Source organism: Phlebotomus papatasi, chromosome 1, assembly GCF_024763615.1.
Source record: "Phlebotomus papatasi isolate M1 chromosome 1, Ppap_2.1, whole genome shotgun sequence".
In the NCBI taxonomy this organism is placed as follows: Eukaryota; Metazoa; Arthropoda; class Insecta; order Diptera; family Psychodidae; genus Phlebotomus; species Phlebotomus papatasi.
Window position 1 is genome coordinate 79,742,616 of NC_077222.1, and position 24,257 is coordinate 79,766,872.

Below are 24,257 nucleotides of genomic sequence, written 5' to 3' on the forward strand. Positions count from 1 at the left end.
ACACGATAATTGAATACTAATTAAAAATACTGATTAACGAATTGTCGAAAAACTTGTGACCAATTGCTTCATTATATTTTTTTTTTGGTTATTGATAGCACTCCAATGAGCATTTTCTGAATCCTTCATGCAGATGAATATACAGAAAACTAGAGCTTTCTGTGAAGATGTTTTCTTTTGAAAAGAAAATATACAAGACCTTCTTTCCGTGAATCAAGTGTATATCTCCTCTAACTAATTTAAATTTTAAATGCGAAATTGAAGGATTTTTTCGTGAGATTTTGATGAAAGGGCTTCCATTAATTTGTTTCAAGCATCTACAAAACTTTGCCTATAGAGAGATTATTATAGAACACATTCGTAAACAAGTTAAACTTGATGTTTGTCTTCATGCTAAATTTAATTCAAAGCACAACATGCCACAGGGGCCATAAATATCAAATTTAAGTACAATACCTTATTATTAAAGTATCTATTTATTTTCTATCTAATACTTATCACTAAACGCTTTGTTGTCACAGCCATTTAAACCATTTTCTACAGCTTGTTCGCGTTTTCTCTCAACAATGTTGGAGTCTGTGATGGACTTCTTCTTGATGGTAATATTGGTGAGTTTCTGGGTGGAAAAGTGAATTTCTATATCTTCGAGGGAACAATTCTCAGTCTCTGGCAGGAAAAAATAGAAGAACAGGAATGCCAATATAGCTACTGCACCATATAACCAACTAATTCCATCGAGGCCGAGCCCCCGTTCTAAATTCAAATATGTTTTAGTTGAAGTGAAGATCATCACGTAATAGAGAGCTGCAACCATACCGGCTGATGTGGCCCTAGCCCTGGAGAAAGTAAAATATTATTTTTTCAACAATCTATTGTGTAATGATGTAATGTAAAAGCTCAAGGAATAACAAACTTTACTTGAATGGAAAAACTTCACTGAGCAACATCCATGGAACTGGAGTCATTCCCACGCTTGTTATGAATGAAAGTGCAAAGAACATCACCATAGGGAATATTCCATCTCCTGGAACTTCTGTATGTTTATCAAAAGAGCTCCAACCATACGGAAGCACTATATTAGCATAAAATCCAAGTGCAATACTACAAATGGCAGTTCCAGCTATTGATACTAAACTTATTACACGTTTCCCGACAATTTTAACCCCAACAGCACATAGAATATTTGCTAAGAATTTTAGAAGAGCCGTAATAACTGCTGCCCAGTTGGGATTTACAGGAATTCCGTAGGCTTGGAAAATCTGCACGAGATACGGTCGCATTCCAGACATTCCACTGAATTGGCAAAATATGAAGAACATCGTAACGACGAATACAGGTTTAAGGGTTCTCTTCCTAATCAATTCCTTCATCTTCTCGATGAGAGTCGGTGGTGGGTGGGTGCACGTTTGATCGCTCTTTTGGCAAGGATTGCATCGATTGCTATTGATGGTGTAGCGCTGAAGTTCGAGGAATTCCTGCTCAACAGCTTCTGGTTTCACCCAGCCTCGGAGCCACTGCAAGGACTTTCGAGCTTGCTTCTCACGACCCCGAGAGAGTAACCAGAGAGGAGTTTCGGGAACAAAACAAATAGCTATGACCGTGAGAAGTGGTACTGTTAAGCAAACAAGGGCAGCTTGTCTCCAAGGGACTATAGTTCCAAGAAGGTATCCTATGAAAAAGCCCAGAGTTGCTGCTACCCCAGCACAAGATATCAAAATTCCCCTTATCGAAGGTTGGCTGAGGAAAAAGAATTAAATTTAGCATATTTACTGCAAACAGGGGATAGCCTGCATGTTCGAGACGCAGTGGATTAGGAGAGACTGGGGCAAAAAGTCACAAAACGGATATTTTATTTTTTTACAAGCTACCCGAGCGCCCCAGAAATTTTTAATTAGCGCAGTTTTATACACAGAAAAAAATATTTTGTAAAATTGTTCGTAAATGTTTGTGACTTCCCATTAGGGACTTACGAAATGCTCGTAACTTGTACAGTGGTGTCTCTCTATATACAGTGAGTGTCAATAGTTTGTTGCCTAATGGATGTTTGAGAAATCAAGTGAAAAAAATGATAGAAAAAAATACTTTTCCAAATTTTTCTTTTTGCAGATGAGTTCCTTGTAATTCGTAGATATTATTTATAGTTTTCAAAAAAAATAATTAATTTTATTTCATATCAAAAATAATTGTTTTCCAAAAGTTGGTCATTTTTGAAAAATCAAAAGTTTGTTGCCTCATTAAAAAAACTAATTCAAAATGGTGAAAACGTGCAACCAACTTTATGTAAACCAGTTACATTTTGAGCTTATGTCATTTGATAGGCAAATGGTGGATTTGTACATTTTTAAGGCTGTCAATGTTAAGAGGCACGAGTACATCTGAAAAACGCTACTGGTAGACCCAGGATTTCGACTCAGAAAGTCGATAACCGCATTCTAGGTATCTCTGATAGTAACCCCATGATGTTTGCTTCAAAAATTCAGAGTCGGCTGGTTACAGAAGGCATACAGGCTTCAAAACCAACCGCAATTTAATGAAAGTGGTAAGAATAATTACTTGGTTTGCAGGTTTCCATTGGTAAACAAGACCAATCTGGTTAAAAGGTTGTAAATTCACTTGGAGCATGCTAAAAACGTAAAAATACAACCTCTTACGCAGTTTGGTTTTGCTTACCAATGGAATCTTGCGAGCCAAGTATCTATTCTTATATTTTCTTTCATTTTGAGTTTGATTTTCGAAGCATTTGAAGCCTGTATGCCTTCTGTAACCAGCCGACTTTGAATTTTTGAAGCAAACATCATGGGGTTACTATCAGAGATACCTAGAATGTGGTTATCGACTTTCTGAGTCGAAACCCTGGGTCTACCAGTAGCGTTTTTCAGATGTACTCGTGCCTCATAACTATAATATTTGACCATTTTATGTATAACTTTTCATGAATTTCCATAAAATTTGGCAATTAAGCGACGCCGATTCCTTCCAGCAGTATCTCTGGACAATATCCCACCTTTCAAATTTTTGTAATTTGCCATTATAACCTAAATTATGAATTATCAAAAAACTGATTATTTCTTGTTATTTATCATCACTCTTACACCTATATATTTAACATTGACAGCCTTAAAAATGTACAAATCCACCATTTGCCTATCAAATGACATAAGCTCAAAATGTAACCGGTTTACATAAAGTTGGTTGCACGTTTTCACCATTTTGAATTAGTTTTTTTAATGAGGCAACAAACTTTTGATTTTTCAAAAATGACCAACTTTTGGAAAACAATTATTTTTGATATGAAATAAAATTAATTATTTTTTTTGAAAATTATAAATAATATCTACGGATTACAAGGAACTCATCTGCAAAAAGAAAAATTTGGAAAAGTATTTTTTTCTATCATTTTTTTCACTTGATTTCTCAAACATCCATTAGGCAACAAACTATTGACACTCACTGTACATAACGTGTCGATATGCACAGCTTTTGTGTCGGCTGCATTCAAAATCAATTTGTTTACATTTTGACAGTAAATAAAGAAAATTATTTTCTTGGTAACTAATTTTTCTTGTTTTTAATCTTATTAATTTTATTTTTTCTGTCTTATGTTATAGTTAAAATAACACGAGAAATTAAAAAAAAAATAAAAAAATAATAATTTATTAAAAGAAAGAAAAAAACCGTTATGAATTTCAAAAAAGTTGTGCATATTCAGAGAGAGAACTGTCAAAAATGTACCCAAACTATGCATATAGAGAGACACCACTGTATAACCCACAAACAAGTCCGTGAAAGTTTGTACTTTTTCACAAACATTGTTCGTAACATGATAATTTGACGAGCATTTTTTTGTACTTTTACAAACATTTGTTCGTAAATGTTCGTAAAATGTTTTCCAGTCAAACGAAAATTTACGAATAAATGACAACATTTTACGAACATTTTTTGTGTCTTTACGAACATTTACGAACAAATGTTTGTAAAAGTACAAAAAACGCTCGTCAAATTATCATGTTACGAACAATGTTTGTGAAAAAGTACAAACTTTTACGAACTTGTTTGTGGGTTATACGATTTACGAGCATTTCATAAGTCCCCAATGAGAATTCACAAACTTTTACGAACAATTTTACAAAATATTTTTTTCTGTGTAGGAAATTTACTACTCTACAACTTTGTAAAATCCTTTTTCCTCTAATTTGTAAAGAAATACATTTATAAAACCATTTATAAATTTATAGAATTTATGGGGCAAATAGTAACAGGCATGGGGTATTATCACATTTTGATTCGCTTTATTACGGGCTTCCGTAAATTTAAAAAAAAAAACTTAGATAACATATTTTCATGGGAAATTTATTCCTCTACACCTTTGTAAAACATCGTTTTCTCTATCTGAACGAGAAAAACGTTTTTCAAGCTATTTAAGAAAAAAACACACAAGAGACTGCAAATCGAATGACCAATGCAAACAACAAGTGGCGACATATGGCACTGATGTTTCTCTTCGGCGTGTGTGACATTAGAAATTGATTCGGTTTTTCTTATTTTTTGCTCCATACCTTTTGTTACTTTTTACCCCAAGTGATCGTTTTTATTAAAAAAATATTTCTGGGGAAAAGGATCTTTGTAAAATTCTAAAATAGATAGCGGCTTCGTATTCAAAGACTCCGAATAATTTATTAAATTATTACCTGTGCATAAATTTTGAAAAATAAGTAGGTAATAATTGATATATTTTTCAAGAGAAATATTTCAAAAATAGGGCAAAAAATTCTCTATTTTTTATTTTCTAAATTCCTTGTTAGAATTCTAAGGAACTTACGACATTGAAGAAGGTCTATGGAGGCTACCTATGGAAGAAAAATTGAAGCCGCTATTTTATTTATCTTGGAAGATATTGATTTTTTAAATTTTCGATTTGTGACTTTTTGCCCCAGTCTCCCCTATTCTTTGATTATTTTTTTAAATAATTGTGACAAAAACACTATAATCGAGTTATTTTAACACCAAACCTACCAAGACCGGTAAAATTGACCGGTTTAAAAACTTTTTAGAATTAAAACAATGTCAATATAAAACTTTAAGAATTTCTTAAAATAATCATTTAATATACTTTTCAGTGTTTAAATTTTAGTTTTATCCTTTTTAAAGAAAGATTTGTTGAGTATCCTCCCTGCCGCGGTCTGTCACTTAACCGTGCACCTGGGGAAAACTGACCAAGAACTATCGGTAGGTTTAGAGTTAATAAAGTCTATATCGTCAGTTAAATCAGCATTTGTCGTAACTTCCTTTTGACAACTTTTCAGGAGACGAAACTTTCAGTTCAGCATTATTTTTCTTAAAAATGAGCCCCGAATGCGATACTTTTATATAAAAGCTGAAATATTGAAATATATGTTAGAAGAAACACAATAATATTTTATCGTAACTTCCATCGTTTATAAAGCCATAACTTCCAATGTATGGAAATCTTGGAAGTTACGACAATTTTCAAAAATGCATTATATCAATTTGAATTATTCTAGTGATTCTAGTGATAATAACAACCTTTATCTGACTAAATTAGGGAATTAAATTGTTATCCCTGTCACTAAAATCCCTCTCTTTGGATATTTGGAAGAGTTTGTGAACGTTTTATTGAGAAATATTACATTTTTGCTGCAAATTACAAGCCACGCAAACGAGCAAAAGAAGTTACGGCAAATGCTGATTACTGAAAATTTTGTATGGAAATTTGTCTAAAAATGGAAGTTACGACAAATTCTGATATTTTTTTCTTAATTAAGGGCACTTACGATAATTTTTGTTTAAAATAATTTTTATTGGGCTTATAAAAGTTTCTTTTTTTGAGCGTTTAATAAACAAAATTACGCTGATTCCTAATATGTATACAGTGGTGGCCAAAATAATAAGAAAACCTTTAATAAGCCTGCTTTTTTACCTTTTGTAATTTTTAATTCCAATGCGTTGAAATAATTTTGATGTAGAAATGTTCAAGTGATATCCATACAGGTGGCAGCCAAAATTCCGAGTCTTATGTTTATGTAAACACTAAATTGTGTTATGGATTATTGTTTTTCGTAATCTAATGTAGTCAGCTATGATATTTTCGATCATTCCATATGCTTTCGTAGCCTCAAAAACCTAATAGAGCCTCTAACAAGAAAGTTCTATTTGCTCCATTTTCTCATAGTTTCCTTTATCCAAACTTGAACAATTAATTGTCAAGACACTAAATAATTATTGACATTACACTAAAATTTTGTTATTTTTTAAATAATTGAAATAAATTTGAGTTTATTACAGTGGTCCTATTTTATTGTCCGAACACATTATCACTATTCACGTACTATGGCAAAATAGAGATCTCTAATGGCCAAAACAACACTTATTCGACGTATGGATATCACTTGAACACTTCTACATCAAAATTGTTTCAACGCATTGGAATAAAAAATTACAAAAGGTAAAAAAGCAGGCTTATCAAAGGTGGTCTTATTATTTTGGCCACCACTGTATATCTCAAAATTGCAAAAATGAAGTTACGATAAATGCTGATTTAACTGACGATATACTAGTGAGCATTCTAAGCGCTATAGGGTGGAGTTATCACTTAGGGACGTTATACACTTATACGGGCTTCAGACCTAAGGCTTAGCCATAAGGCTTTACTTCTTTAATTTCTTATTAGTCGAAAATTTTTGGAAAATTTTGACTTATAAATGGACTATTAAGGGAAAGTAATCTATTTGAATCAGAGGAACAAATTAAACTTGTTGCTTTTTAGGATTTTAAGACCTTCGAAAACTAGGCTAAACCTCTAGTCTGAAGACGGTCTTATAGACAGTTTGCAAAAATCTTAAGTTCTTGTCCAAAACAGATTTCGAAAAATCACAAAATTGTTAGTCACATCATATACTAATAATTTTATAATTTTTCGAAATCTATGTTTTAGGTAGTGTATAACATCCATAAGTGATGACTCCACCCTACAAGATTTCAAGATAATTTTCTAAGTTTTCGGAAATAATTCCTTAAAGTCAAAATATAAAAAGGTATCTCAAACATGCTGGCGCATCCCTATGCGAGAAATCATACCAAATTTCTCCAACGTAGGTTATTATGGGGGCATCCATGAAGCCGGTCCCCAGACCCAGGAGAATTGCCGCCAAATACATTTCAGCAACAGATGTGGCAAAATAGAGAATTAACCAGGCAGCTATGTGGGGTATATTGACAATGATCATGGCATTTTTTCTGCCAATTGGTTCAGTCACCCATCCAGACAGAAGACTCCCAATTGGGGTGCAAATAAAGGCAAGAGATCCAAACCATGATGCCTCTTCCGCTGTAAATTGAAACACCTCATCTTGATGAGTGTCGATAGTCCCAAGGAGTGGCGGTATGGCGATGGTGGGAAATGTTGCTGCTAATCCAATGTCAATCACAAGAAGATTCTTGGCTGTTGTTGCCAGAATCTGTGGTAAGTACATCCGAAATTTACTCACTTTGCACTCTTCCATATCAAGATTGTGTACACCTTTTTCAGTTACAATATTCCGAGAAGATTCACCTCTCAAGGTAAACCACACTATTCTTAGAACATTCAAAAGATGCAAAAGTTCTAAGTTGCACACAGATGTTGTCTTTAAATTCTATAATTCTCAAAAAAAAATCACCTGGCAAAGTCCTTGTTCCTATTTCAACAAAAACTTAATTCTTAGAAGGGATTACAAGTTGTTCTACTATGTGATTACTGTTAATCTATTTTTCAAATAGCGCATAAATCTTAACTAAATGATATTGCGTGTAAAAAAAAATTGGGAAAGAAACTAAAATCGAAAGATCTGCGTGAGATCGTTTTAAAAAATAAATTACAAAATGTTTTATTGTAGATCGGAAACCTTACATGATAACCAGAAAGACCTTTAAATTATTTTCAATTTTATTACACTATTTTTGTTTATATCCTTCATTGAGCTTTGGGTTTAGTTGAATGTCATTTTATGCTGTGGTGAATAATAATGATATTCTAAGAATTAATGTGTCTTTTGTAAATACAATGCAGAACTATTCTAAAATGACCACAAAAGGTGAGAATATTAACAACTTCACCACCTAATACAAATGCTTATTATGCAATTTACAATATTATCTCGAATTGATTGTTCACAACCCGAGAGTTTAATAGAGACTGAAGAGTGACATAATGAAAAATCAAAGTTATTCATTAAAACCACAGCGAAAGATGATGACGAGTAAGGTTATCAAGTGGGGGAGACTACTGAAAACCATATTATGAATATGTAGAGAAGTTCATGAATCAATTTTATCTGTCTCTGGATCACCTTCAGGAATATTCCCTAATACGTAGAAACTGTTACCTATTGAGGTTCTATGTTAATTCAATATTAATTTGTAATTAGGAAGAATTACCCCCTACAACTTTCTTTTGTAAATTATAACGAAATTTAAGTTCAAAAGTTTATTTTCCTCTTGAGATTACCCGAGTTACCCCAATTAAATGGAATATTAATAAAACTTTCTCACACTTTGTTTAATACACTTAATATTGTGAACTTTGCACACTTATTACAACATTTATTGTTCTTCACATTTTGTCCACACAAAACTCTTTAAACTTGTTTGGAGAAATCCAAACTATTGCCCAAAAAAAACCAATCACTTGACAAAGTTTCTTAAGATGTTTAATCGGTGACTTTTTGCAATTCAGGTCACATAGAAATTTTGGCAAAATAAAATAAAAAATATTATTGTATTCACTCCACGACAAAATGCCAAATACTCATCCACAAGTTGAATAGGAAGACAATAAGAACATAATAGGTGTAGCAATTCGAGAAGTATAGTGAAGAGAATTATGCGTGAGAATAAATAATGCTGAATAAATAAGATACTCCAGTGGAGATGCTTCTTCTTCAAGATATGAAAAGTCTATGAGAAAAAACTCATTTTTGAGATGAAATTTATAGATTTGCAGCATTTTGCACGGTAGCATGACCTTTCTACGATACTGCTATAATTCTATCAATAAATATTCTGCGTGAGCATTCCAATAGAACTTTTAGTCGTGCGGTAGATCAAGGATTTCGACATTGACAATTGCATGCGTTCTCTCAGTTCAGTTACGGTCAATGTTCTGAAATAGTTGTTTACCTTTTTTCTCTCTCATCGGAAAGAAAACATATGAATCTTAATTGATCTTCTAATATCAATTCATATATGCTACGATATCACGAAACTTTTTAAAAACTTTTCTGCAGGAGTCAAAATTTACACATGTCTGCACACTTGACTAAATTGTACTCACTTTCTGGCGCTATTCATACACCCGGCTTCTCTTGCCGCCAAGTGGATGGAGGAGAGAATGATTGCTCTGTGGAAAATTCATGCAATATCGTACCACTTGCTGTTAAAAACTTCTTGCCCCCACAATGGGGGAAATTTGTGAAAAGTTTAACATGTGAAGATCATTATAGTTGAGCAGGGTAAGCTGGAAGCACTACCACTTAATTGCACAAGTTAATATTGCTTTTCTCATTATTACTCTGTAACACGTACAACTTTATCAATTTCTAATTATTATATCATATACTCTTCACTTTGGTTTACCAGCAAATATATTTTTTTAATATTTGCTCAAATGTTCAAGAATATTTCACCATTTATTTTTGGCGGGTTTTGCTTTTGCGCGCCAAACCTCTGTATAACAGTTTGTTTGATTTCATTTTTAGACTACTTTGTCCTATTTGTCCCACTTGTCCCAATGTATACCAAAAATCCCAAAAAATTTTAACAGTGTAGCAGTGACGGTGTTTTGTTTTGTTTTTCCACGACATTTGGCGATTTATCCAAAAAATCTTTCAAAAAAGTAAAAATTATTAAGAAAAAGTGTCGAATATTGATAAAAGAAGTGAATTACAAAAGAAATCAGCATGAATATGCATGGAATGCCACAGCCGGGAGTAGTCCCAAGTGGAGTTGGTGTCTCTCCGATTATGATGCAGCAAGTTTCGCCTCAAATGGGGCAAATGATGGGCCCAGCGGGGCCTCAGCAGCCTCCACAACCTCCTCCCATTGAGAAAATTGACAACATCTCGAAGGCTAAGAGTTTGGTGGGTCCTCTGAGGGAGTCTCTGTCGGTAAGGGAAACATTGTTCAAACCTAACCTCATTTCTCATGAGATTCCGCAAATCTTTTCAGGCAACTATTAAGGCTGCAGCCCAGAATCTTCATCACAATAATATGACGGATATAGGAACTATGTAAGTTAATTTCGACTAGAAAAAATAATACCAGAAATTATATAAATGACTTGATTTTGCAGAAAAGGAGACAATTCAGCCCCTCCGAGATTTGATAAATACCTGGAGGAGTTCTACTCAATTTGTGACCAAATTGAACTGCACTTGGTAAGTGAGATATAATTTTTACCTTGTCAGACCTGTGATTCTTTCATTCAACCATCGATTAAAAAATTAGATAAAATTTGAACTCCAAAATAAATTATTGATTTATGCCTTTTCTTGGTTCCGGTTTTTTTTCAGTCAGATATGACTTCTTTTTAATAAAGTAATACCCTAGATACACTAACGACTTAAGCCGTATTATAATAAAATAATGATTTGACTAAAATTCCTATCAATTATCCCTAACTAAGCCGTTTTTCGGCTTAAAGACGTCTACACATTGGTAGTGATTTCATCAAAAAATTTTGAAGGAAAAATTCCTATTTTTGAAGAAACTTGAAAAAAAATGACTCCACATTTACATAGGTTTATTTTCTTTAAGCAATTACTGATAAATTACTATCATTTCCAAATCTCTTGCTGTTGTGATTATTTTTTCATGAAGCCTAATAAAAAGTGAAGAATTTTCACTTTTCCTTGTAAAAATTTTGCGGATATTGCACCGCGACTCAAACAAATTCCCTCGTAGTTCTTGTATTATTTTGACGAACATTATGAAATATGTATTTTTAGATAGCTTTTAATGCACAATTTCGAAATATATTAAACTGATAAGTGAATTTTCTTTTGGAAAAATTTTTCCAATAGTCTTCAGTGCCTCAATGCAAAAACGTATAGAAAAATGAAATGTCGAGAGGCCCTGGTTATTTGGGATAGTACAGAGAGTCCCGGGATTATGCATATTTTCGGGATCGAAAAAAAGCGCGTGAAACGGCTATATGCATACAGAGAAATTTTGCATATTTTCACGGAACTTCTTTTGAATATCGTCAGTTAAATCAGCATTTGTCGTAACTTCATTTTTGCGATTTTGGTATATATACATATTTAGAATCGGCGTAATTTTGTTTATTAAACGCACTTGAGAAAAAGAAACTTTTATTAGCCTAATAAAAATTATTTTAAAGAAAAATTATCGTAGGTGCCCTGAATTAAGAAAAAATGATCAGAATTTGTCGTAACTTCCATTTTGGGGGAAGTTACGACAAATTTTCATACAAAATTTGCTCTAATCAGCATTTGCCGTAACTTTTTTAGCTCGCTTGCGTGGCTTGTAATTTGCAGCAAAAATGTAATATCTCTCAACAAAACGTTCATAAACTTCTCCAAATATCCAAAGACAGTGCGAACAATGCAACATTAAATCATTTTAATTTAATATTTGTGAGAAAAAAAGTAAGAAAAAATCCCAGCCCATCTGTCATTATTTCAAAACAAAACAAGCGACACGGCGCGCAAAATTTATTCAATAAAATTAATGAAATAAAAGCTTTTAGGGACAGGCTTAAGAGATAGTTGTTTTTTTTATTCAAATAAAGGCGCTTATTATCACTTGAATAATTCAAATTGATATAATGTGTTTTTGAAAATTGTCGTAACTTCCAAGATCTCCATACATTGGAATTTACGGTTTTATAAACGATGGAAGTTACGATAAAATATTATTGTGTTTCTTCTAATATATATCTCAATATTTCAGCTTTTATATAATTTTATAAAGATTTTCTCGAGTTAACAGTTTATTAGTGCCACTTTTATTATTTTGACTCAAAAATATCGCATTCGGAGCTCATTTTTAAGAAAAATAAAGCTGAACTGAAAATTTCGTCTCCTGAAAAGTTGTCAAAAGGAAGTTACGACAAATGTTGATTTAACTGACGATATGTTACAGAAACGCCATAAAATATGCAACATATTATTGGCGCCAATGTTCCTTCAAATCTGGATTGAATTCCACCAAGAACAACATCTCCATAAAAATATTCTTCCTCGGCATTTTTGGAAAATTTTCCACATAAATTCATTAAATTACTATCCCAAGGAACTTCCTCAAACGCTTTTCTCATTTTTGCAGCAGTGGAACAACAAATTTTCATGAAAAATAATCTTGAATCATGTCGGTTTCCTTCAAAAATTCTGTCAAAAATTATTGTTGAATTTTGTTCCAATGTGTAGCGAGTAATTTCCTTCAAAAAATTTTGATGGAAATTACCTTGAATTGGATATTATTTTTGAAGAAATTGCCTAGACATTATGGTCATTACAATTTGAAAGTTTGTATTATACAATTTGTCTGCACTGTTGTAGGTGGAAACGTAAAAATTCTTTCAAAAAATGCAATTTTTGACGAACATTGCTCGCAATGTGTTGAGGCCTTTAAACATTTTTTTTTCGAAAACCCATCTTTTCGTCAAAAATTCTTGCCAAAGGCAATTTTTTTTAAGAACATTACTTGAAGCTCATTTTTGATAGTAATTTCTCAGTAAAGTCGTTTTTCGGCTTAAGTCGTTAGTGTTTCTAGGGCATAACGTAAGCAAAATAAGTAAAAGTTTGTCACTGGATATACGACCAAAGAGAATGGTAATTAAAAATATTACCAAAAATTAATTAAAATATTAAAATACTAAATTTTTTGCTCTATAACTTTGACATTAAGCATTTTCTTCTAATTAATGAAAATAGGATTTTGTAGCCATTTTCTAAAAGATAATTTTGCGGAAGCTTTCTGAACTTTTTTCTTTATGCTGTTCAATATTGATATTCTTATAAAAAGAGATGGCAAAGCATCTCTATATATGTTCTTTTTTTGGGCACATCTCGGTTCAAAATTACTAATTTTCCGGATATGTTTGGACGAAATTTTCATATGGGATACTTCTAAAACATCCGAAAAAAGTCGTTGAAGCTGTTTTCAAAGAAACCTAAAATAATAATGATTTTTTTAGAGGGAAAGGAGATAATGGGGTTAAAGTACAGATCTATCTAGACAACATAACCTTATGGGAGTCTCACTGAAGACTGAAAGTCGATTTATCGTTTAGCTTTCAGATCGAAAAAATACGACCAATAAATAAAAATACTCGAACAAAATATTATATCATTTACGAATAGTTAACCGACTCGTTACCGATTGACATGAATACACTCAACTTTGGAATTTCAAGTCCTTTCAAAAATATCCAAATTCAAGCACATCAGTTGAAAAATAGATCCTCTATAGTGATTGATCTTGGTTGAACTTTAACATTTAAAAATTCGTAATGTCGAATTTTTCCGATGATAGGTATGTACGCCGTACGGACGAAATTTTCACCTGGACTTCCTCCAAAACATATCCGAAAATGAGAGAAATCGTTGTAGCCGGTTTTGAGAAAAAAAACAAACAAAACATAGTTTTGAATCTTACAGGCCTCTACACGCTAGGAGTAATTTCTTTAAAAAAATTCTTTTTAAAGAAAATTTCCCCTATCCTTATAAGCAGAAACATCAATTTTTTTAAAAAAGAAAATTTTTGTCGAAAATTGCTTCTAGTGTGTAGACACCATAAGGAAGGAGATAGGGGAAAAGGTGGAAAATGCCTCTATATAATGTTGTTTTAGAGAGGGTCACCGAAGACCGGTAGTTGATGTCTTTTACGGTTTGCTTTCGAGCCCCGTAACATCATTTATAGTGCACTCTCTTTTCGAGTTCGTGCAGTAAAAAAGAATCTAAAAATAGAAGTAAAATCCAAATTTTACTAAACTGTTTGAAAAATTAGCTCTCCGGATACACCATATACCGATTTTTTAGACCTTTGGAACCTTGGGTAATTTAGAACAATTTCCAATTTCGAATACTTGAGATTTCCTCACTGTTTTAGATTATAAAGAAAAAAGGAAGAGTAAGAAGAAAAGGAGTGTCTTTTCTTCGTGTTATCTTCTTTTTCGTACCTAAAACAGTGACGAAATCTCAAAAATCCATATTAGAAATGGTTCCAAATTACCTCATTTTACCTTACGAAGTGTTTTTTTACGCGTGGGAAAGAGGGGGGTCGCCGAAGACTGTAAGTTGATATCTCTATCTATTTGACTTTTAGCTCGGTATCAAATTGGAAAAAAACGGATTAAATTTACTTCTCCCTCCTTGAGTTTAAGCTATTGATTAGAAATCTCTCAGGTTTGGTACCAGTCTAATAATAGTAATAATGAAAGAATCACAGTACGTTTCAGTTGTAGTGCATTATTATCACGAGTTCGAGTAGATTGCAAAGTTTCTCGTTTTGTGTTGCACGTAGAAAACTTCAATTCAGTGCATCCAGCAAAGTACTTCCAGCAATCACTTTCTGCCATTGACTGTGGCAGCAACAAGAGTGGATCCAATGCCTCATCCACCTCCGGACAACCCTATGCTGTCCTACCCACAATATCTCTCCACAGTGCGTTCTCAGATAGCTTATGCCAAAGAAATACACGACACTTTGATCTGTGCTGCTCAGAATATTTCTCCGAGCGAATGATAGTTATATTTACTAGAAACTAAATTAGATTTAAGGACATCAAGTTCATCGTTCGAAAGCCCTATTATCACAGCCCAAATTTTCAATTGACATTGTCACACCATTTTCAATTTTTCCATCATTTCTAACGTCTTTTGGGGCTTCCGGAGACTTTCTCTGTATCTCAATGTCTCTCAGCTTTTGTCCCTTGGCTGAAAAATGCAATTCAATTTCCTCGAGAGTGCGCTTTTCCGTTTCCGGAAGGTAGAAATAGACGAAGACAAAGGCAAATGCTCCAATTGATCCATAAAGCCAAGCTGCTCCATGCAATCCCATGCTGCGCTCAACATTGAGATAGGTTTTTGTGGTGAGGAATGCCAAAACGTAATTGAGAGCAGCAGTAATTCCAGTTGCAAGACCTCGAGATCTATTAATAAAATGATAAAGAGTTTTAAAAACATAAAGAGGGCGAACATCATGAAAGTGTCATTACTTGAAGGGAAAAACTTCACTGAGAAGCATCCAGGGAATGGCAGCAATGCCGAAGCTTGTGAAGAAAGAAACAGCAAAGAAAACTATCATGGGGAAAGTCCCTGTGCCAGTTATTTCAGAATCAATGTGTTTGTCGAAAGAGCTCCAATTAGCCGGGAGAGTGGTAAATGCGTAGAATCCAAGAGCTAGGCATCCCAAACTCGTGCCTGCCACTGAAATTAGATAAACACCTCGTTTTCCCAATTTCCGGATCAATGGAAGCATCACAATGTTAGCTACAAAAGCCGCTAGGCCTACAAATACTGTTCCCTGTCCTCCATCAATGGGAGTACCATAAGCCTGAAAGATTTGCACCATGAAGGGGCGCATAGAGGCTAATCCGGTGAAGTTGTGGAAGAAAAAGAGCGCCATTACTAATGCAAAAGGTTTCAGTGTTCGATGCCTAAAAAGCTCTTTTCCGCGCTGTAAAAGGGTATCTGGAGGATGAGGACATGCAGTGTCTTTTTTCTGGCAAGCAGCACATTTATTGCTGTTGGCTGAATAATGCTGCAGTTGCTGAAATTCATCCTGGACAGCTTCTGGACTCACCCAGCCTCGTAGCCACTGTAGAGATTTCCGAGCAGGTTCGACTTTCCCTTTCGAAAGAAGCCAAAGGGGAGTTTCTGGGACGAAACAAATGGCTACAAGGGTTGAAAGGGGGACTGCCAGGCAAATCAGTGCAGCCACTCGCCATGTTACTACAGTTCCCAGAAAGTAAACTGTAAAGACTCCCAGTTGCACGGAGACTCCAGCGCAGGATGTTAATATTCCCCGAATGGATGGCTCCCTGAAAAGATTATACGGTGAGTTGGTAATTTTAATATTTGCATTAAAATTATTCAGTTTTTTTAGGCTTCAAAATCGTATAATCATGGTCAATGATATTCTATAATATGTTCTTTTGAATTTATATCTTTAACATTTTTTTTTTCAAAATAATTAGATGTGATTCTTTTTTATAAATAGGAGATATAGAATATCCGTACCGTATATTTTCCTTAGTCATTGTTTGTAAAGAGTGACAAAATAGATCAACCTTAGAATCAAAACCAAAATAAATTATACATTATCATGATCTCTCAGACAAGACGCCCAAGCAAGACGACAAAATAATTGACTACTGCATCTTTTTTGCTTAATACAGATCCTGTATAATATTGCTATTCCAATAAAAGATGAATATGTTTTTTAGCATTTTACTGTTCTCAAATTCTTCTGTATTATTGACTTTTCTTTGGACTGGTTCCTGTCACGACTGTTTGATTGTCTGGCGAGGACTGACAAGTGCTTCTACATAATCGATTGTTTTTGTACTGGTTCATATCTCGACTGTTTTTCCCAGTCCTCGCCGTGTTCCAAAACCACCCAAACAGTTAAGACAGGAACCAACACAAAAAAGTCGACAATGCAGAAGCACTTAAGAGCAGTAAAATGCTCAAAAAAAATTATTCAGGGTAAGATTTTCCTTCCTGTTTTCAGCAAGATTTTCTTTTCTCGCTAGAAAAGTGCTTTTAGCAATACTATTCTCAAGTGCTCCTGCATTATCAACTTTTCTTTGTGTTGGTTCCTGTCTCGACTGTTTGGATGGTTTTAGAACACGGCGAGGACTGGAAAAACAGTCGAGATATAAACCAATGCAAAAAAAGTCGATTATGTTTGTACAAGCACTTGAGAACAGTAAAGTGCTAAAACAAAAGTTCATTTGCATCATTACAATCAGTTGAACAATTTAGCAAAAATAAATTTTAAAAATCTATGTTTTTGAAAGAAAATAAGACTGTCGCCATCTTGATTTTTTTCTAAATATAATGTAGCTTATGTTTTTTCATTATATTTTAATACATCTTTTAATACACGTAACATTAGGATCGATATATCCATTTATGTCCTAGAACGAATGCATAATCGATGAAGTAGAATATTGTATCCTAAGTAACGTCACAAGACTTATTTACAAGAGATTCTTTACAATCTCAGCTTTTATGGTCCGAGATGAAATCCGACCTTGTCAGATCGGGCCGATGGGGCCCAAGGTTTGGATCTACACGTTTTGACACTCATAGATCACAAATATCATTCAGTAGGTGTCAAAAGTTTGTTGCCTCTTGTGTGATCGGGAAAACCGGGTGCAAAAAATGATAGAAAAAATTACTTTTCGAATTTTTCTTTTTGCAAATTAGTTGCCTGCAATCCGTAGATTGTTTTTTATGTATTTCGTAAAAATATTTCATTTTATTACATATAAAAGATAATTGTTTTCCAAAAATCGTTCATTTTTCATGTGTCAAAAGTTTGTTGCCTCATTTGAAAAGTTACTCAAAATGGTCAAAAACATGCAACTAACTTAAAATACACCGGCTATATTTTTAGTTTATGTCATTTGAAAGGCCAATAGTGGGTTTGGACATTTCTAAAGTTGTCTATGGTAAATAGATGTGTATAAAAGTCATGATAAATAACAAGTTATAAGGAGTTTATTTCATTTTTATTGAGCATTTTTTCAAATGAGGCAACAAACTTTTGACGCATGAAAAATGAACAACTTTTGGAAATCAATAATTTTTTATATGTAATAAATTGAAATATTTTTACGAAATACATAAATAAAATCTACGGATTGCAGGCAACTAATTTGCAAAAAGAAAAATTCGAAAAAGTAATTTTTTCTATCATTTTTTGCACCTGGTTTCCCAAAATACATGAGGCAACAAACTTTTGACACCTACTGTATGTGCTAAAAATCGATGTTGCCTGACCTGAGCTACAATCAAAAATGTCTTGCCCGAACTGTATTTTCGGTGTTTGTGAAACGATTTCGATGCAATTTTAGTATACAGTAGACTCTCGCTCAATCGGCTCTTTTTCAATCGGGCGAAAAATTTTGTTGACAATTTTCACGTTTAATTTTGAAGCTAATTCGCTCAAATTCGCTGTAGTTCTTCCTATTTTATCGTAATTCTTTATAATTCAGCGCTCTTTGTGGAATTTACAAAGGCTTTGACGCCCAAATCTAGCGATAAACCGGATGACATTTTGCCCCAAATGCCCAATTGAGAGAAAGTCTACTGTATTGTATCTGGGATCGAAAGCTTTCTAACGGTGGATCCCCATTCGTCCTCACTCCACCCCATTGTACCCCGATCATCCAAATTGACCAGACTCTATCTCTGAAGTTTTATTAACAGATATCAATGATCTTTCTCTTCCTTTTGTTGGCCTTCAATTCTTAAACTATTTAAAATAGAAAATGACCAGTGATAAGCCCAGATAAGCTTATTTTTGCTGAGATTGCTGAATTCGTGAAAATTCAATTTTGAGTTGAATTTTAGGGGTTAAGAATTGCGTCTAGCCAATTTAATCAATTTCGACCGACGAGAATAGTTTGATCAACGCGATTTTTTTACCTCCAATATTCAACTCACAATCGAATTTTTACGGATTCTGAGTTGCAAGCACTCCGTCCGGGGTCACTTGTAAAGAATCTCAATTACAATAAGCTTATCTGGGCTTTTAGCTTTTAAGAGAAATTTAGAAGATTGATATGTGGAAAGAAATTGATATGTCGATAACTGTGCACTATAGCAGTATATTTTCGATTAACCAATACCTAAGAGAAACTTGTCTGTACATTAGTTTATTACTAATTTAGAAGCATTTGGCAAAAGGGTCGTTAATAAAACATTTTATTTGAATGAAGGCGGCACACCAAACCTTTCTACTATAAAATTATCTTTTAAAGATTATTGAAAAATTTGTTATGAATTATCTTAGCACAAACTTCATGCTCAAAATAAATTTAGGGGAAAGCTTTCAAGCTTTGCTCATACACTGGCTTCGAACACTTTATATTTTTCATACTAAATCGTAACAGATTCCAATTCAGCTGAAAACATTTGTATTTTCAGATGAATTCTGCTAACCTTAAAACGACACTCGCGAGGCAGTGCAATTTTCATATATTTGGTTAGTCCTTTTTGTCCGAGAGCTGCTGACCGGTAAGCATATTTTTGCTGATCGACTTAGCAAAAATATGCTGAAAATACTGTTTTCTCAGCTAACTGTGCGGGCTGGGATATTGCCAACAATCTGCTTAAAAACGATAGTAATCTCCAGTTTGTCTTCATAGTAAAACTAAATTATTACGTCAGACTTACTAAAATTTACGTAGAGAGGATCAGTTTTATTTACTTGGGTAGTATATTACAGTTAAGTTGTTCATTAAAAATTTAAAAAAAATGGCAAGCTATTAATTACAAACTAAAATAGCAATTTTTAATGTTTAAAAATAACTGAAATATTCTGATCTAAAAGGATATTAAAGAGTAATGGATCATTCTGACAAGTTTTAAAAAATTATTTCAGACAATTTTAAGATTTTTACTGGAAAAATAGAATATTTTAGGGACTAAAAGGGAATATTTAACTTGGGATTTTTAATGACCAACTTATTTATTCACTGACTAAAAAAGCTTTTAAAATAAATTGGGGAGATCGGGGCAGAGTTAACCAGTAAATGAAATTTTTCTTTGTCTGTAAATTATAAAAAATATTTTTTAATCAGACTGATAAATATTTCAATAAATAGAGAGAAAGTTAATTATTTTGAATAGTACTTGGCTCAATATTATTTCCAAGGAAAACTACAACACCCCAGTGTCTAATTCTATACTGGGCTCCCTTACTAAACTGTGTTAAACTCACAGTAAAAAAAATGTGCAAAATTTTACTACTATAATAGTGCAAAATCGACCATTTTAGTAGTTTAATTTAAAAATGTTTAAAAAATACACAACATTTTGGTAATTTATTGTCACGTGATTGAAAATTACCACTATTATAGTTGAAAAATTTTCAACAATGTTGTTTAATTTGAAAGTGTGTAAAATTTCAACACTATAATAGTGTGAAATCGGATAAATTAATTATATAATTGCGATCTGTGTAAAATTTCTCACTAAAATTTTTCAACAATGTTTCGTGAATTAAAACTGTTTGACAAATTTTAAAAATTACCACTATTATATTATGATTACAGTTTTTCACATTATTATAGTGTGAAAAAATACACAACTTTATGGTATTTTTTGTCACATGATCAAACATTAACACTATTATAGTTTGATCATAATTTTTAACATTATTATAGTGTGAAGCCTTGTGTTCCAATCAAAGTTGTTGAATTTTTAAATAAAAGTTGTTAAATTTTTTAAACAAAAGTTGTTGAATTTTGAGACAAAAGTAGTTGAATTTTTAAACAAAAGTTGTGTAAAAATTGTTAAATTTCCAATTAAGGCTTATACTTCAGTCGAGATGCTTTTCATTGGGCAAAAATCATATAGAACATCAAATATTTATATGCATAATAAGTATATCGTGAAGATCCGAGCATCAGATGTAATTATTTCGCATTAGGGGGGGATCCCGAGTATAGGAAAAACCAATAAAAATGTCGAAAAAGGAAAAAAAATCAAAATCTTCGAAATGAAAAGAAAATTCAACAATCAACACAATTCAACAATTTTAAATTAAACACTATAATAATAGTGATGTGAAAGATTACACACTATAAAAGTGTTAATTTTTTTTACTGCGCTGAATTAACCTGAAAATACAGATAATCGCTAGAATGGACTAAGATATTCTTCTAAAAAAAACTCATCAATTTGAACTTCGATTATTTTAAAATTGCTTAATTTATTGAATTAAACCAGAAACAAAAAGTTGCGCTGTTTCCGCACAAATTGTTTATCTCGGACGTCAATTTCAATTGAAATGTAAATGTTGAACAATACATTACTATATTTATTTAGCTTACTGATACAAATTCAATAGAACAAACACTCCCTGTTGACTGATCAAATAGAGGGGAGCAAATACGAAAAGAGCCAAATTTAGATAACACCACAATCTATTTTTCTATGCCTACAGTAGGAAATAATGTTGTGAAGAAACTTACGATATTTCTCCTACGTAGGTGATTATTGGGGCTTCCATGAAGCCAACTCCTAGGCCCAGAAGAATAGCAGCTGTGTAGAGTTCAGACAGTGTACTGGCATAGTGTAGCATTATCCAGGCAATGATGTGGGGTATATTGACGAGAATCATAGAGAGTTTTCGTCCAAGGGGTTCGGTAACCCATCCGGATAGGACACTCCCTACAGGTTGACAGATAAATGCAATAGATCCGAGCCAAGATGCTTCAACGGCTGTCAAAGTGAGAATTTCTGTTGGATCGGAATTCTCGAGATTCCCACGAAGTGCTGGGATGAGAATTGTGGGAAAGGTTACACTGAGTCCGAGGTCCAGCAGGAGAAAATTCTTGGCTGTACTGGCAAGAACTTGAGGTAAGAACCGACGAAAATTGCTAACTTCTTTTGGCCTTTTTGTGTCTCCATTTGAATTTTTGGAATCACTGACGTTGTATGATGATTTCCCCATGATTTTCTTTGTTTTTTTTTTACTTATTCGGGCTTTTTTTCTTTTACACCTTCATCTTGAAATCTGTATTGGAAAAAAATTACATAGAAAGTCAATTTTATTTTTTTCATAGATTTTGTACAAATGCAATAAATGTTTGTGGTAAAAGAATCTTCTTGAATTTCTTCTAAACATTTCAAGGTAATAAAATATTTTGTCTTTAAATGAAAGACCTCAATGCTAGGATAGAATGGAAAACTTCCTGGAATTGTTTTGAAAGTGGTTTTCGTGAAATAAAGAAAACACCTGTAGTGTTGTTTATAAAAAAAACAAGTGTTTAATTAAATTCTTTGTACAAAAAATTCACAACTTTAAGGGGATTTTTTGAAATATTCATCGATAAATGGAAAAATTATACCTTTGCAAAAGAGTATCATTTTGATGTCTATTGCAAGATTATTCACCAGATACTAATGAATTTTTGCTAGTTTGTGTTTTGAGTGGTACACACGTTAAAGTAGGAGAAAATTGCCTCAATTTTCCAACCAAACTAATTGTTTCCGTCCTCGATCTTGTTTTTACTGAACTCACAAAATGAAAATGATCAAGTTTGGGGTCTTCTCTTTTGATAGTTTTTTGTTAATACGAAAAATTGAGAATTTCTATGAATTAATTTTAGCCACGCGACTTTTTACACAATTCAGACGATGTTTTTTTTTGTAAAATTCTGCTAAAACTGAAACATTGATTTATTAGGTCTTCATGTGAAACTTGTTCTCCCTCTACAATCTTTTTGTCGTTTAAAGGAAATTTCGTAATAGATTGAACATTGTTGATTGCTATTTTGGCGTGTGTTTTCGATGAAAAAGCTATATTTTTTCATTTCAATTTGGAAGAGAAAAAAGTATGAGATATTGCTGGTAAAGATTACACCTGTTGCTATTTAATAATTCTATTGTAACATTTGCGGATTCTCACCTGAAAAACTCACATACAAAAAAAAAACACTTGGGATGCTTGAAGCGATAAGTAAATTGTGCTTTTCGCCTTGGATCCAAATCACTTTGAGTGGAAGAGGGAAAAAAATCCTAGAGCTAAGAGAGGTTAATTTTGATTAAGCAAGAGAGATCCACCTTTAGAGACGTTCTCTTGAATGAAATCTGGGGGATAATTTTTTCTCAATGACGATCGCGTACGATCACACTCTGGAGTTTGTCGATCGCGAGAGAAACTGACTTTGCGGGAGTTGTTGACACCGAGAGCGACTGAATGTGACTGGAGAGGTGGAAGTTTTTGTGATGCCTCTTCGGTGTAGTGCAAGCCCCCCAATCTCATATGAGTTGCAGTGTTTGACTCATCAAGGAATCTCTCTCTGACCTCAACGAGTTCAGCTCAAAATTGTAATTAATTTTCACCGTGCATTCGCTATTTCTTTGCGTTTGGAGGATCATTACTTTTCCTTTTTTTATTTATTTATTTTTACCGTTACAATCCATTTCCGCATTGCGATCCTCCTTACAAAAATCTTCATATTGCATAATTACATTCATATTTCAAACAACAAAATATGAATGATCGAGATTTTCTCACAACCTACCTCAGTGTTTGAAATATTCAAATTTGTATCGGGAAAATTTATGCAAATAGCAAAAAAAAAAATAATAACTTGCACAATTTGTATCTCTCCAATAAAGTTGTTTTGATTTTTTTATCACATGTATTCAGCAAACTTCTTTTCAAACGGCGATTTTGCCTTCAGGCACTTTTTGTGCACGAGATCATCACCTGAAATCAAAACTTTCAACTTTTTTGCGCGATCGTTTCTATGAATGTTTGGCAAAATCAATCATGGATCACTTCATAGAAATTATTTTGTGTATGAGGATGTCTTACAAATATACTTTTTTTGCATAATAAATTATCAAGGTTAAGAACAAAATTCGTCATGAGTGAAGAATAGTAATTTTGAAAACTGGTTTGAAGAGTTCTTATTAAAAAAAAAACATATCCTTGATATTACAATTTAAATATAAAATTAGTGGGTTCAGTGCTAAGATCATGGACTTATGCATTCTTTATCATTTTTAAATATTCTAAGATTTTCTATATTCTCTACTTGAGAGATAGCTCAGAATTTTCTTGCCTGAAGCACAAGAATTTATTAAAATAATGGAAGAAATATGATATAATTTTTACTTTTACCTTGAACTACTCTGTTCTAGGGGAGAACAGGACTATGGCTAAATGAGACTTTGTAGGAAGAAGTGGGGCACCTTTGAAAGAGTTTTATTCGGAGGCAGCCAAAATCCTGAATGCCAAAATCCAGAATGCCAAAATCCCGAAAACCAAGATCCCGAAAGCCAAAATCCAGAATGCTAAAATCCCGAAAAGGCCAAAATCCCGAAAACCAAGATCCCGAAAGCCAAAATCCAGAATGCCAAAATCCCGAAAAGGCCAAAATCTCGAAAACCAAGATCCCGAAAGCCAAAATCCAGAATGCCAAAATCCCGAAAGCCAAAATCCCGAAAGCCAAAATCCAGAATGCCAAAATCCCGAAAGGGCCAAAA

The 24,257-nt window shown here is 33.1% G+C and overlaps 3 protein-coding genes across 4 annotated transcripts; 1 reads left to right on the plus strand and 2 right to left on the minus strand.

The window, feature by feature from the left end:
• Positions 1-382: 382 nt before the first annotated feature.
• On the minus strand, positions 383-8,899 carry LOC129810254 (facilitated trehalose transporter Tret1-like). Its single transcript, XM_055860593.1, has 3 exons — positions 7,096-8,899; positions 919-1,737; positions 383-836 (listed from the first exon to the last, which is right to left on the minus strand). Exons 1-3 carry the CDS (start codon positions 7,518-7,520, stop codon positions 488-490), a joined length of 1,593 nt encoding a protein of 530 aa, XP_055716568.1. The 5' UTR covers positions 7,521-8,899; the 3' UTR covers positions 383-487.
• A 909-nt stretch (positions 8,900-9,808) lies between these two features.
• LOC129810255 (mediator of RNA polymerase II transcription subunit 29) lies at positions 9,809-21,858 on the plus strand. Of its 2 annotated transcripts, XR_008752713.1 has the most exons (5): positions 9,809-10,160; positions 10,222-10,283; positions 10,346-10,430; positions 14,542-16,076; positions 21,248-21,858. XR_008752713.1 is itself a non-coding variant. In XM_055860594.1 (4 exons), the coding sequence occupies exons 1-4, from the start codon at positions 9,954-9,956 to the stop codon at positions 14,761-14,763; spliced, it is 576 nt and encodes a 191-aa protein (XP_055716569.1). In that variant the 5' UTR covers positions 9,809-9,953; the 3' UTR covers positions 14,764-16,465. The 2 variants fall into 2 exon arrangements, 1 of the variants encoding a protein (XP_055716569.1); XM_055860594.1 differs by lacking the exon at positions 21,248-21,858 and having other exon boundaries at positions 14,542-16,465.
• On the minus strand, positions 14,724-21,711 carry LOC129810256 (facilitated trehalose transporter Tret1-like). The gene is made up of 3 exons (XM_055860595.1): positions 21,230-21,711; positions 15,236-16,060; positions 14,724-15,169 (listed from the first exon to the last, which is right to left on the minus strand). The coding sequence occupies exons 1-3, from the start codon at positions 21,709-21,711 to the stop codon at positions 14,809-14,811; spliced, it is 1,668 nt and encodes a 555-aa protein (XP_055716570.1). The 3' UTR covers positions 14,724-14,808.
• Positions 21,859-24,257: the final 2,399 nt, after the last annotated feature.